Source organism: Poecilia reticulata, linkage group LG10, assembly GCF_000633615.1.
Source record: "Poecilia reticulata strain Guanapo linkage group LG10, Guppy_female_1.0+MT, whole genome shotgun sequence".
Classification (NCBI taxonomy): Eukaryota; Metazoa; Chordata; class Actinopteri; order Cyprinodontiformes; family Poeciliidae; genus Poecilia; species Poecilia reticulata.
The window spans coordinates 4882823-4895854 of NC_024340.1; the positions used below are offsets into that span (position 1 = coordinate 4882823).

Here is a 13032-nt window from a genome sequence, read left to right on the forward strand (position 1 = left end):
AAAGTAGCCTGCAAATTCTTTGGTGGGGGGCGGTGAGGGACCTGGATAAAGGCTAGGGGGGCGCTGGCCCAAAAAAGGTTGAGAAACACTGATCTAGAGTATTTTCCGGAGTGTTACCTTTATTTTGATACCTGAACCATTCAAATACACCTTGTAGGTCCTGATATATTTCAAATTCAAACTTTTAAAAAAATATAGGGAATAAAGGGTTAAGTTTGGGGTCCAGTTATGTTTTTGTTTTTCTGTTACCTGCAGTAGCATCATAAACCGTCTCAGGAACGTGTCCAAGTGCGACTGGCAGCGGGAAGAGGTAACCACGGAAACACACCTTAGCCCCCAGCGGGTTTGCTGCAGTTTGAACAGGCGAGGCAAAAAGTCAACAAGTTTCTCTTCACTCGGCTGTCCTGGGGGCATGTCATCACAACCCCCCCCCCCCTCCCCCCTCAAAAAAAAGTTAAATATCTTTTAGTGAAAAAAAAACCCCGTAAATTTCAACATACTGATGAATGAGGCCAGGAGCGCTGGCGTCGAGGGCTCCACTGGAAACATACAGCGCCTGAAAAACCCCTCGTGGTGCAGAGTGAGCCACGGAGGAGCAACAGCGGTGGCTTCGTGTGGCTGGATCTGAGAGAGGAACAGGGACAGACATAACACAAACAGACACTTGAGTGTCTTTCTTTTCTTTTCTTTTTTTCTGTAAGCTTTCGTCAACAGACGTCTAAGGAGAGCAGCTCTGCGTCGCTCTTTGTCTCGCGGCATCAAACGTGGTCCTGATTACGGCCCGAGGTTTCCTGGAGGGAACGAGTGAAAACTCTCCACTCGCTTGACAGGAGCGTGATTGATGGTGCTGCGTAACACAACAACTTTAATCATCGTCCTTTATTGAAAATGAAAGACTCTGTCGCCGTGATGAGTTCACAGGGGGATTAGCTTTCATAAATATATCCATCTCAATGTGCTCTGTGAATTTTCTTTCTTTCTTTTTTCCGCATATGCTGCATGGAAGAATAAACTGGAAGATTAAAGGAGCACTTTAATGATTTTTACTAAGGAGATCAGTTGATTTGATAGTTGTGGTTCCTCTAGAGCCATGAAATCAGCTGTGGATTGGCTTTTGATTTTTGTAAAGCGTGATCTGGCGCACAAAGGGAAGAACAGCATCACATTTAAATGGACTTCCACGAGTTATTCATAACTGCATTCACTTTCTTCGACAATGTCAGTCGATAGCGATTATTCTGACGATTAATCAATTGCTCTGGTCAACAGCCAACAGGTTTTTCAGCTGTTTCAGGGTCATTTTGATGAGCTGAATCCAAAAATTACTTTGGTTTCGCTCAATCAGGTCAACTTTCTGAGCTATGGAGCAACATCAGCATCAAAATGCGTCACTTGTTCTCACATCTGGATCGGTTTCCTGAGAATCTGGATCAGCGAGTGACGAGCAGGAGGAGAGACTCCACCAGGACAGAAAAGAGGCGGAGACGTAATGATCAATTCACATGTTCTTACCCTTATCAGTGTCAATTTGTAGAAATACACGTGTGTAACATTTAATTAACACTCTGTTAGAAAAAAAATTATCCTAAAACCTTTTTTGGATGAGTAATATCAAGGGAAACAAAGTGATAACGTCACAAAAATGTCATCAATTTAGTCGGAACATCAGATTTCTATAAATCAAATTAGATTAACAACCTGACCTAAGTGAGAAAACTGGATGCCATTTTTAAAAATTCAGCCGTGCAAAAATAGTCCTAATTCAGTTGAAAAAACACGAACATCTTCCAAAAAATATTTTTCCGTAACCCAGCGTTAATTGGATAAAAAAGGCACATTCTGCAGATTTTCTTTATTTAAGTTTTTTAAACAATATTGGAAATTGATGTAAATAAATAACTCAATTCATTGAGACGAACATGGGTTTCCAAATTTCTCAACTGGACTTTGTCTAGGCCATCGCAACCCAGCCCATTGTAGTTCCTGCCACCTTTTTAATGAGGTGGCAGGAGAGAGACATGAAGCATGTTTTACGTCTCTCACATCACTGCGCTGTTTTTCCCTTCCTCCCGTTGACCTGATCAGCTTCCCGATGGTAGGGACTGTAACCGTAACTTCAGGGCCACGCAGAGCGTCAGTTTTACCAGAGTTTTCAGAGTAAAGAGGCCTGAAATGTAAGTATCTGCCATACTTTCCAGATATTTATCAAAAATTTAAAAACGTTTTGTTGTTTTTTTGTTCACTTCATAGTCAACACACAACACTGACTTGTTCTATCCCATACAAATGTCAACTCAATCTCCAGAAGTTTGTTTTTCAGACACGTCAAGACGACTCAACACCACCTGCTGTGGGGATGGGAGTCCTGCTCCTCCATATTTATGGACGAGCAGCGCTACATAGCTTCGCTGCGTCTTTAAATATCCTAAGAGACGTATCCTGCACGCCACTGTTTACAAAACATCTGACTAGCTTCCATAGTAGTCTGTTTGTGGTCGTCACGTAGTCACAATGAAAGCGGGCCGCGTCTTTCTTTTGTGACAGAGATCTTGAACTCGGCGTAGCAGAAAGAAGGTGGCCTACCTTTGTCCTGTTAGTGTCTTTGCCCAGTGTTGGGTGGGGTTTGGCGTTCTCATCTGAGTTACAGTCTGTTACGGCCACCAGCCAGTAGTCGGTACTGAAGGCCACGAGGAAACACAGGGTGCCCACCACCCCGAAAGTCCCCCCGGCCAAAGCTGCAGCTCCTATTTTCATGTTCCTATACCTACTTTGTCCCTCGTCCTGGAGCCTGAAGTCCTCAGGTCCTCACCAGCAACCGCCTAATCTAAATCCTCTGTCCCGGTCCCTAAAAAGTCCTGTCAGGCTGTTCCAGGGAGAGGAGGGTAAATGGGGGGGACACAAGTTATTTTGGGACGTAGTAATGTCTGTCCTTGTCAGATTACCAGTGAGTGTGCGAAGATGAGGGTCCGTGGGCGAGGGGAATGTGGACAGAGTGTTAGTGTTTATGACGAAGAGGCGTTGGAAATAAATGAGTCTGAAGGTGGGAATGAGCCTGAAAACTCCACCTGATGCTGTCAAGAATGAGTAGAGCTTTATTGTTTGCTTGCGACACCCAAGAAGATACAACCGTTTCGTTCATTTCAAGAACTTTGTGTGGAACGTGTCCATGACCTGCTTACAGCAGCTCTACACAGCAGCTACCGCTATGAGCGATTCTTTATTAACTCGCCTTTTTCTTCCTCAGGAGCTGCGTTTCTATCGACCACATCATTTTGCAATTTGACATTTCAAAAATAAATGTGCTTATTGGAAACATGCCAATTTGGAGAAAAAAACAACAAAAAAACATTTTTCAATAAAAAAGTTGGTGGGTTTTCGTGTGAAATTAGCGTGTTTCGCAAACGGCAATGGAAACATTATTTTTGCATCTCGGGAATCATGAGCAACAACCGGATGTTACAACTAGTGGAAAAGACGAAGAAGAAGGCGGCAGGAAGTGGTTGGAGGATCATGGCGCGGCGTGTTTTTTAATGACTTATTGCGTGAACAGAAAATTCACCTGTGATTTTCATTGGGTTTCTTATTTAATGGAAACACGGCAATTGAGAAATTGTGTTTTTTTTGTTTTGTTTTTTCTGGACAATTGAAGAGTTCTGCGTACATTTGTAATGGAAACGCAGCCACTCTCTCCCTTTATTGACGCATCTCACTTTCCAGAACAAAGCTGAGTTGTTTCTTTGTTGCTCTTTCTATCGACGCCCTGTGCAGCGGAGATCGCTGCTCCTCCGCAGGTTCAGGATCCGATGGCTGAGTCGGATTCAGAGCGGCTGGGTCTACAGAGTCAGGGGGGTCAGACCGTCTCGGGCTTGCTGAGCACACTGCAAGAAGGGGAGAAATCACAGTTATTTTTCACAAGGACAACTGAGCAGACATTGGGACAACTGGAGGAACTTCAATGAATCCAGACTGGATCAAAATTGAATCAACATTTGTCCCATTTTCAGCAGGTGCGGTTCTCTTTCACACTTAACCACGTCAAACGATTCAGTGGCGTTAGATTTCACTGGTTGTAGGATTTCTCTTTAGTCTTCGGTCAAAGACCATGAGCCATTTCTACCGCTAGAGCTAGACTGTCGTGTTTGTAACATTGGAATCGAGCCAAGTCTTACGTTTTTAGACGGACCAGACTTAGCTTTTTTTATTATCTACATCAGAGTTTGATTTTGCACTCACACCTCAACCGACCCGGACCGTCTAGGCAAACAAACTGGAGTTTGACCAAAGCCGGACTAAACGGCAGATGTGAATGCACACTCGCAGAAAAGGAAATAATCTCTTGCTTTTGTTTTAACAAATCCACGCTGTGTTTTAAAGACCCTGAAATCAGCATCGTATAACTCAGAGCAAATTTTCGTGCTTATCTCAGTCGCTCGATTATCGCGCAGAGTAAAAATGTTCTAAATAATCCAGACTAGTCCAGGTGTTTTAGATTCTTTTTCAAACCAGATTCTGAACTTATGAAATGCCAGCTGGATGATTTAAATCTTCACAGGAGGCATACTTCTCTTAACTTTGAAGGTTTTCCTTTGCCAGAGTTTCTCAGTCTTTGTCTCTCTGGACCTTTGGAACGTGTCTCCCCAGGCGTCCGGCTTGTTGATGTGGAACGCTGTTATCTTCAGCAGAGCTTGAAGGTGTCAATTCTGGAGCATGAAATTCTTTCTAGGTCAGCTCTCTTCCGGTCCATGTTGGTGTTAAATTTGCCTCTCTGCGGACAGAGTTGCTGGTTTTCCAGCAGCTCTCAGGTTATAAGCTTCAACCTTGGTGAGTCATTGATATTTCCTAGCCTTTCTGAGCAATTAGCTTTCAGTAAAGATCGTCTGATTAAAACTACCCAAACTTACATGAAGCTTTCTGAATGGCTTTAACAAAGCCTCCCAGGACTGATGAAAACCTGAAAAAACTAGCCAACTTGAATGAAGTGGAGTGGTCAAATATCCAGTCAGATTTATGCAAAAAACCGTTTTAGAGCTACAAAAACATGTACTTTAGCTGAAACTCATCATTATATGTTTATTTATAATCACTCTGAAGAAAACCAGCATCCTGTGCAACATTTCAGATAGAAGTAGAAGGATCAACACTTTTTGACGCTTAATGCATCTGTTTCTGACCGTTACGTCGTCAGCTCCTTACCTGTGTGAGATCTGCTGAGTCGTGCTCTCCCTCTATAAGACTTGGAGAACTCTCCTTCCGCCCGCTGACATTTTAAATAACAGAGAAAGGAAGTAAAGATGCAGCGTAACATCCCCAGAACCAGAACCAAATGTGGAGAAGCAGCATTCAGATTATAAAGCACCAGAAATCTGGAATAAACTCCCAGAAAACTGCAAAACAGCTGAAAAACACAGAATTCCTTTAAATAAAGATTAAAACCTTTTAACATTTGCATTTGAGCCACAATAAATGGATAATTGACCAACATGTTCAATGTGTATTGATAATTTTGATGAAGGGATTTGTCAGAATGTAATGTTAGTTACTTGGTTTCTGTGCGTTGTTTTTATGACTTTTTATTTTTGTGTTTTTGTGGTGTAAAGCACTTTGAACTGCCTTGTTACACATAAACGTGACGATTGATTGTCAAATTCTGATCATTTCTAAATAAATAGCCACCACAAATTCTTTTGAATTAAATCAGCTTGTATTGATGGTCTAAACGGCTTTTCTTAGAAACCTCTCTGGATGTGTTTTTTTCTGGTTACCTGTGGGCAGAGCGTGCTTCTGTTGCAGGTGTGTCTCTCTGGAAGACTCTGATGTCTGTGCAGGGCCGTCTTTGCCGTGACGTCTTGGTGCAAGGTGTGTCTGCTGTAGGCTGGAGTCTGCTGCGGTCAGATTTCACACACTTATTTATTTATTCCCTCTACTGGCTGGAGCAAGGAGGAACCTCAGAGGAGGGTTTGTGATCTACCTTCTTGTTAAAGCTTTGAAGGTTTCTGGACAGAATACGCCTGATGCTGTCCATTTCCTCCGGCAGGAGGGGACGGCCGCCAGGGCGGGGGTCCACTCTGAAAGGAAAGGCGTGAACGTTCATAAGGTGTTTTCTTTCAGGCATAATTGGGGTTTTATGTGAAAATGGGGATGTTTGGTTTCCATTAGATGATATCACCAATTATGGCCATGAATACCATAGTGATTGTACATTTGCCTCATGAGGGTAAAATTTAAACTTGTTCAGTGAAATACTTAAAAACCAGAAAAGTTGTTCAGATGTTAGCAGTTCAAATGTATCCTAATAGGGTCCACAGTGTCAGACCAGGTCAGTTTAAAGAAAAGGCTTGGATCAGTTTTTTTTTCTTCTTTTTTTTTGTTAGATTTTTTTCCTAAATCTTGGTTTACACCAGGATTCCTTAATAGATCATTTTTCCAAACTCCTGTAGGAGTATTGGGTGGGTTCTGCGGTTCTGTCCTCTTACTGCGGTGGCGCCTCTTTGTCCCCCTGCTGCTCCCTCCTCTCCAGCTCCTGGTAGACTCTCAGGATGCTGGATCGAGCCTGGTGACGCTCACCGATAAGGAAACGTCGAAGGTACTTCTTGTTGAACTGCTCAAACCTCACACAAACGCAAACCACAGATGGAAAACGTTCCATGTTATGAATTATTTGCTGCCACCTAGTGGCTGTTTTGCGTCACATGATCAGAAAAAATACCAACTCTCCAGGGTAAAAAAAAAATAGGGGGGGATGAGATAAACTAACCTGTCTTTCCAGTAATGTTGCCCCCAGTAGCCAACCACATCTTCTATTCCTGACAGCAGATGGTCCAAGAGCTAAAAGCAAATGTTTTATCTTCATTTCCATACATCATACTTATTATTAAAATTTGTCTTTGTTCAACCGTTCACACACTCGTCTTAACGTTTGACTAAACATGATTTTCCTGGTCAGTTGACAAGCATTTTGGTTAGTTTAATTAATTTAACTTGAATTATATTGTACTTATTCAAAACAAAGGCAATCTTAAAGTACATTTTAAGACCAAAAATAAGATATATGATAAAATGTTTGTCTCAAGATGCCAAATCAATTTCATAGAGATACTGACTACGCAGAAATCCTTCCTCTTGTGTGAGCAATACATGACAGCATGAATGAACGATTCCTTTTTACCAGGAACAAACATCCAGCCAAATCTTTCTCAGAGTGTAGAGTAGACACACACAACACACAAACGGGTCTAAGAGTACTTTCTGTTAAAGGAAAAGTATGTCATGAAGTCACCGCTAGCAACCGCTATGAGAAAGAAATAGCTAAACACTAAGCTCTGAGTAGTAAAATCTATGAGATGAAGAACATGTAGTGTAGATGGTGGCAACAATAGTATCATTAAGCTTTTGTAGGAGACAGTCAGGGTTAAACGCAGAAAGACAGAGCTTAGTGTTTAGTCAAACAGAACATGAAGCTGTTGTGACTTCCACAAAGAGAGAAAAGTAGAAAGAATTAAGTTAATGGCAGCGAAAAGTACAGATAATCCATAATTTCAGAGTAGTAGGAAATAGTAGCACAATAATAAAAAGGGCTCCTGCATCCCAAATATCCAATAATGTCCAACCCCCAACCGCCTAACCCAAACCCTAAAAGAACTGCTACCTGTTAAAGACAAAGACAGGATAACAAGAGACCCAGTCAGCTGGCCCATGGTAACTCTGGAAGAGCTACAGAGATCTATAGCTCAGGTGGGACAATCTGTTGAAAGGCTGCTATCAGTCATATGTTAAACAAATATTGTCGTTATGGAAAAGTGGCAAGAAGGAAGGCATTGATAAGAAGCCAAAATTAAAGTTTTTGGCAGACATGTAAAATACAAATTGTGTTAGAAACTTATTACTGCCCCACAACCCTGAACAAAATACTCCATGATAAAACAAGGAGACAGCAGCCTCATGCTGTGAGGATGCTTTACGTCAGCTGATACAGATGGAACTGATCAGAACTGATGTGAAGATGGAAGAAGCCAAGTAAGGGAGGGTACTGAAAGGAAACCTGTTAAAGGCAGCAATAGATTTGACTTAGGGAGAAGGTTTTTCTCCGGTTGTTGCAATGAGCTTCAACAGCCAGAGCTGCAATAGAGAGGATTAGTTCAAAGGACATTCATGAGAATCTGAGAATCTGTGTAAGGTGTTAAAATGGCTGCAGATGGAAACTGCAGCTAAGAAGTCTCACCCTGCTGTGGATCTCCTCGCTGACTGTAGGCAGAGCTCTCTTCTTCCTCTTCACGTCCAGCAGCTCCACCAGAGGCTTGATGGTCATCCCCTAATGGGTGGGTAAAAATCTAAAATCACCCCTTCTATTGATTCAGCTGTTATGATACACATTTATTTCTCACCTGCACAAAGACGGTAAAGAGAATGACCACGATGGTGGTTGTGATGAAGAGCCTCTTCTTTGGGAAGTCATCAATGAGGAAGACCAGAGAAAAGCAGATTGCTCCTCTCAGGCCACCGTAGGCGATGATGAACTGGTCTCTGAAGGTCACGGCGTTCCTCCGAAACTTGTTCACAACAGCGGTAAGCAGGAGAACGCCTTACGCATAGGAATGATGGTTGAGCAAGAGACGTTCTTTAAAGACTGAAGTAATTTCATACGTAAGAAATACCTGTGGCCCTCCAGACGAGGCAGAGCAGCAGGGTGGAGCAGACGAAGGGCCAGCTCCACATGTGTATGTCTTGTATGGTGGACACACCGAGGAAGACAAAGATCAAGGTCTCACTCACGCTACTCCACATCTTCAGGAAGTACTGGATGCTGGTGTTGCTGCGCTCTGACACGTTAGCCTCCACGTACTGTTTCATGGTCACGGCACAGGTCACAATGCTGGAGGATTGGGGAAAAACAATACTGATAAATGAAGTTAATATGGCAGGTTCAGGAGCAGGACCAAACCTCAAACTCCCCTCTAGTCACTCGTCTATAACTTCACCTGGCACTCCACTGCCGTAATGCTCTTTCAACACCTGCCCTTACTCACCCTACCTGAGTGGGTGAGTCAGGGCCCCCTCATTACACCCTCATTCCTCAATCCTTTATCCCTTCCTCTATCTTCTGCCCTTGCTCTATCCTTCATTCTTTGATCCATCACCTCATTCCTTGTTTCATCCTTTGGTCCTCCTTCATCCCTTGCTCCATCCCTTCATTTCTTCCTCCATCACCATGTCCCTTGCCTTTCAGCCTCATTCCTTCCCCCAGATTGCCTTCTAACCTCTTTCTGTTTCAGGTTCCATCTTGGGGGTCCTTAACAGGCTCAGGAGAGGATATTTTCTGAAGACTGTACCCCACACTGAGTCTCCATTCATGTCTCTTTACAGATGACTCATCACTCATCCAGTTCATTCAGCCCATCCATCCCTTCCTTCAGCCAATGACCCATCTTTAAAAAAAATCCTTAAATTCACATCATGGTACAGTAGCCTTTAGAAAGGGTTGGGATGACAGACGTCAATACTCACGCCGTGATTCCTGAGAAGTGAAGCATTTCTGAAGTCAGGTAGGACAGGTAGGAATACAGGAAGACAAAGAGAGGAGCGATGACCTGGGCTCTGGAGGTGAACCGTGAGGTGAGAGCTGACACCAAGCCAAAGAACAGTCCCACAAAGAAACCTCCCAAACCCACCACTATCAGCCTGCAACCTCCCACCAGTACATCCAGTCCAGTCACCGAAGGCAGACGCAGAACGGACTCAAAGAGCTTGTAGAGCACCTAAGAGGTGGAGTAGTGCACTTCAGTAGATTCTACAAGTAGAAAAAAAAAACATCTCTGGAAACACCACTGACCACTGTGACAGCGTCGTTGAGCAGCGACTCTCCAAACACCAAGATGTGCAGCTGTTCATTGACGTGCATCTCTTGGAAGACAGACAGCACGGCCACGGGGTCAACGGCAGCGATCAACGAGCCAAACAGCAGGCAGTGGAGCAGAGAGATGTCACCCAGAGAGTCTGGAACCAGCAGGCAAACGCCGTACAGAGACAGGCCAATGCCCAGTACGTTCCATAAGGTTCCCAGCACCGCATACCTGCAGGTGGAGTAACAGGAAGGTCTTCTTCTCTCCTGTTCGTGGCCTTTGCATGTTCGCAAGTTACATCTTGGGTAACATGTTAACAATTTTATTCAAATCTAATCACAAGCATACGTGTATTTTAAAAGAAAACTAAGCAGTCGAGGTACGAACCAGAGGATGGTACCCAGGTTTTCAAAGAACAACCTCCCAGGCAGGAAGTAACCTGCATCTAGAACGATGGGCGGGAGCAGGAAGAGGAAGAACGCGTCGGCACTCAGGGTAGGGGGAGCAGAGTGGCGGACCCCGTAGATCACCCCTCCCACAAGCAGGCCCACCATGATGAGGACGCAACTCTCTGGGACAACAGCTGGGACTCGACCGGACCAGTGGAAACCTGAGAAGATGACACCAAGAGGCGAAAGTCAGATGTGTCAGCAGATTACTCTGACTTTCTATATCACCAATAGCAAAGTTATTGTGTGGTTTAGTTGTAAAATAGCAATAAAACTGTGAAGTTTAAAAAGTTTGATTTACTCAGAGAATTTGTTAAACCACATTTTGACTGATTTGGGCTATCAAGTCACAAGGTCTTATGTGACAGGGTATGTTTTTCTAAAAAAAAAGGTTGGGATAGACTGACTTAAGTTAATCCTATTTATCAGCTCAGTTTATTTTTCAAATTAATAAAAAAAATTCTATCTAGGGAAACCAGGGGACACAGACAGAAGAAAGAAGGAACGCCGGCGATACTCTGGTAAATCTACTCCACCAGATTTATGAGGGAGAATAATTTGTGACTTTTATCAGGTGTGGTCTTTGCAACAAAAAAATGGTCCAAAGACAGAAAGTCTGCCTCTAAATATCTGAAAGTGACAAAGAAACCACATAAATGATTGTTTTTAAGTGGACTAGTTAAATCCAATTGTGACCTGAAACAGGCAACACATTTAGGAGGTAATTTAACATTTTCCATTTCAGATGTGGTTGGTTTGGATAGCTTTCTCCTTCTTGTTTTTACTTTGGTTATTTCCGTCTGGCATTAAAATTTAGATGTAACATTTAAGGGATGAAAACCATAAACGGAGGAAATCTGCCAGGTTCCAAACATGCTTTCTCAGCTTTCTTAGATTCCGCATTTGGCCGTAAACACTGGACTGCTCCTTTCCTCATTTATCTGAAACCTGGAGAGACTCTGGCCTGATTTTACTGCAGTCCTTGACGAATGTTGCGAAATTTTAACAGAATTTCAGTAATTTGGCTGCTTTGGCCAAATTGCCAAAGTTTTTCAGTTATACAATGTTCTGATGACTAATCAATAAATAGATCAAGTTTATTTGCATAGCACACTTCAGGAACAAGGCAGTTCAAAGTCCTTTAAATGCACGCTTGATCAAATACCCAACATTTACCAAAATAATGTTAGACTGTTGTTTCTATGTGAGTTTTAAATGTTTTGTTGTTTAACTGGAATCATTTGGAATGTATGTACAGATGAATTGAAATGATTGGAGATGACATTTGTTGTGAATTGGCACCATACATACAAATCTGCCATATTACGGACATTTGATAATATTCCTCACATTTCACATTTCTCACCCTGAATTTGAGAGAGTTTTTCTTTTTTTTTTCCCCTTCACCCCGTTTTCAACAGTCCGTCACAGAGGCGCTGCTGTCGGCCTTACCCAGCTTAGCCAGTGAGGCCAGCATTATCCACAGCACAATCTCAAAGGGGGCCTGCACATGGTGGTAGTCCAAGCTGAACACCCTCAGGGCACCGGGCAGATCCACAGATGGACCGACGCGGCTGGCGTCGAAGCCCGCCGACGGGGGCCCGTCGTGAGGCTCATCCGGGAGGGTCAAGGCCAAACAGGCCCAGAGATGCTGGGAGAGCAGCAGAGGGAGAGGCCAAAGTACAGCCATCCTGCAGCCATGCTGGAACAACAGGAGAGAGGCAGAGAATAGGACAGGGGTCAGAGAGACAGAGGGCGGGCCAGCGACTCGTGTACTTTCACCAAAACTGCACACGCTAATGTGCACAGGAATCCCTGAGCTGGCAGCGACGTCGGTCCAACAGCTCAGAGCGCAGGTGCTACTGCTGTGTGCACACTCTCTCTGTTTTGTTTCTGTCCCATCGGTGCAGTTTTAACTGTGTTCTCTGCAGTCACAGCCTGTTGATTAGCAAAAGCTTCGCCTGAGTTACAATAGCAAATGATTCAGAGGGATGTTATTTCCCAAAAAAGCCAAAACCCAAACACCGGGATTTCATCCAACAGGGATGGTCTGATGTAGAAATAATTATTTTATTTTATTATTTCATTTTTAAACACGTCCTAGCCAGCAGTCTTAATTTTTGCCACAGTGTCAAGGTGCTGAGATCCAACAAGGGAAGAATTACGATTTCCGTCATGATACTCCACTTGATATTTACTAGAAAAAAAGAAACATTCATTTAAAAGCAGGACAGTGAGATGGAATGTTGCATATTTTTTTTAGCTGTAATTTACAAAAAAGTGGTACATAATTGTGGAGTGGAGAGAAGAGCATTCGGGGTTTTTATTTACAATGACCATAAAATGCTAGCACAGTATTTTGTGGTATTTATTGGGATAACAATAAAAGTGATGATAAGAAAGTATAACTTCTTTTCTAAGCCACTGTGTGCCATTGAAAACATCCCTGCCAGCACAAATTGATGAAAACAGCAACCAAGTGATCTTATGCAGAATTCAAACCGGTTCCTCGTGTTCTCACTGTTCTTTAAAACTAGTTTTGCTCTTGCTTGATTTCCTCCCTCTTGTCCCCCGGGGGGGAAACATTATCTCACTCTTTGTCTTTGAATTTAATTTTTAGATTACCACAGATTTACCTGCCACAATCTCTGGAGAGACGTTGCGCGATTAGACACGTCTAATCCACTAATTACAGGCGAAACCTTGTCGAATCTCTGTTTTCCATCTCTGAGCGCAGTGGAGTAAAG

General features: G+C 43.2%; 2 protein-coding genes across 5 annotated transcripts in view; both read right to left on the reverse strand.

Annotated features, from left to right (window-relative positions):
- The window catches only part of LOC103470930 (transmembrane protein 182-like), a 15618-nt gene extending 12759 nt beyond the window's left edge, over positions 1 to 2859 (reverse strand). Inside the window, exons 1-3 of one of the 3 annotated variants that reach the window (XM_008419648.2) lie at positions 2584 to 2859; positions 501 to 624; positions 250 to 369 (exon numbers count right to left, since the gene is read on the reverse strand). In XM_008419648.2, coding sequence (XP_008417870.1) covers positions 250 to 369; positions 501 to 624; positions 2584 to 2754 — 415 coding nt within the window. In that variant the 5' untranslated portion in view covers positions 2755 to 2859. The remainder of the gene's footprint in view (positions 1 to 249; positions 370 to 500; positions 625 to 2583) is intronic. The other 2 variants (XM_008419649.2, XM_008419650.2) reach the window with 2 other exon arrangements.
- An 81-nt stretch (positions 2860 to 2940) lies between these two features.
- Positions 2941 to 11975, reverse strand: LOC103470933 (sodium/hydrogen exchanger 2-like). 2 transcript variants are annotated; one of them, XM_017306964.1, is made up of 13 exons: positions 11738 to 11975; positions 10224 to 10446; positions 9827 to 10067; positions 9502 to 9752; positions 8652 to 8869; positions 8382 to 8578; positions 8219 to 8308; positions 6755 to 6825; positions 6474 to 6608; positions 5969 to 6065; positions 5763 to 5882; positions 5194 to 5257; positions 2941 to 3878 (listed from the first exon to the last, which is right to left on the reverse strand). In XM_017306964.1, the coding sequence occupies exons 1-13, from the start codon at positions 11973 to 11975 to the stop codon at positions 3694 to 3696; spliced, it is 2130 nt and encodes a 709-aa protein (XP_017162453.1). In that variant the 3' UTR covers positions 2941 to 3693. The 2 variants fall into 2 exon arrangements, with proteins under 2 accessions (XP_017162453.1, XP_017162454.1); XM_017306965.1 differs by having other exon boundaries at positions 5763 to 5879; positions 11738 to 11819.
- Positions 11976 to 13032: the final 1057 nt, after the last annotated feature.

Excerpts from the sequence above, each read along its gene's own strand:
- LOC103470933 (XM_017306964.1), bottom strand. The coding sequence starts at position 11,975 with ATGGCTGTACTTTGGCCTCTCCCTCTGCTGCTCTCCCAGCATCTCTGG. Across the intron at positions 10,068-10,223 it reads AACCTGGGTACCATCCTCTG|GTATGCGGTGCTGGGAACCT; the intron begins GTTCGTACCTCG and ends CTCCACCTGCAG. Across the intron at positions 9,753-9,826 it reads TCAACGACGCTGTCACAGTG|GTGCTCTACAAGCTCTTTGA; the intron begins GTCAGTGGTGTT and ends TCCACCTCTTAG.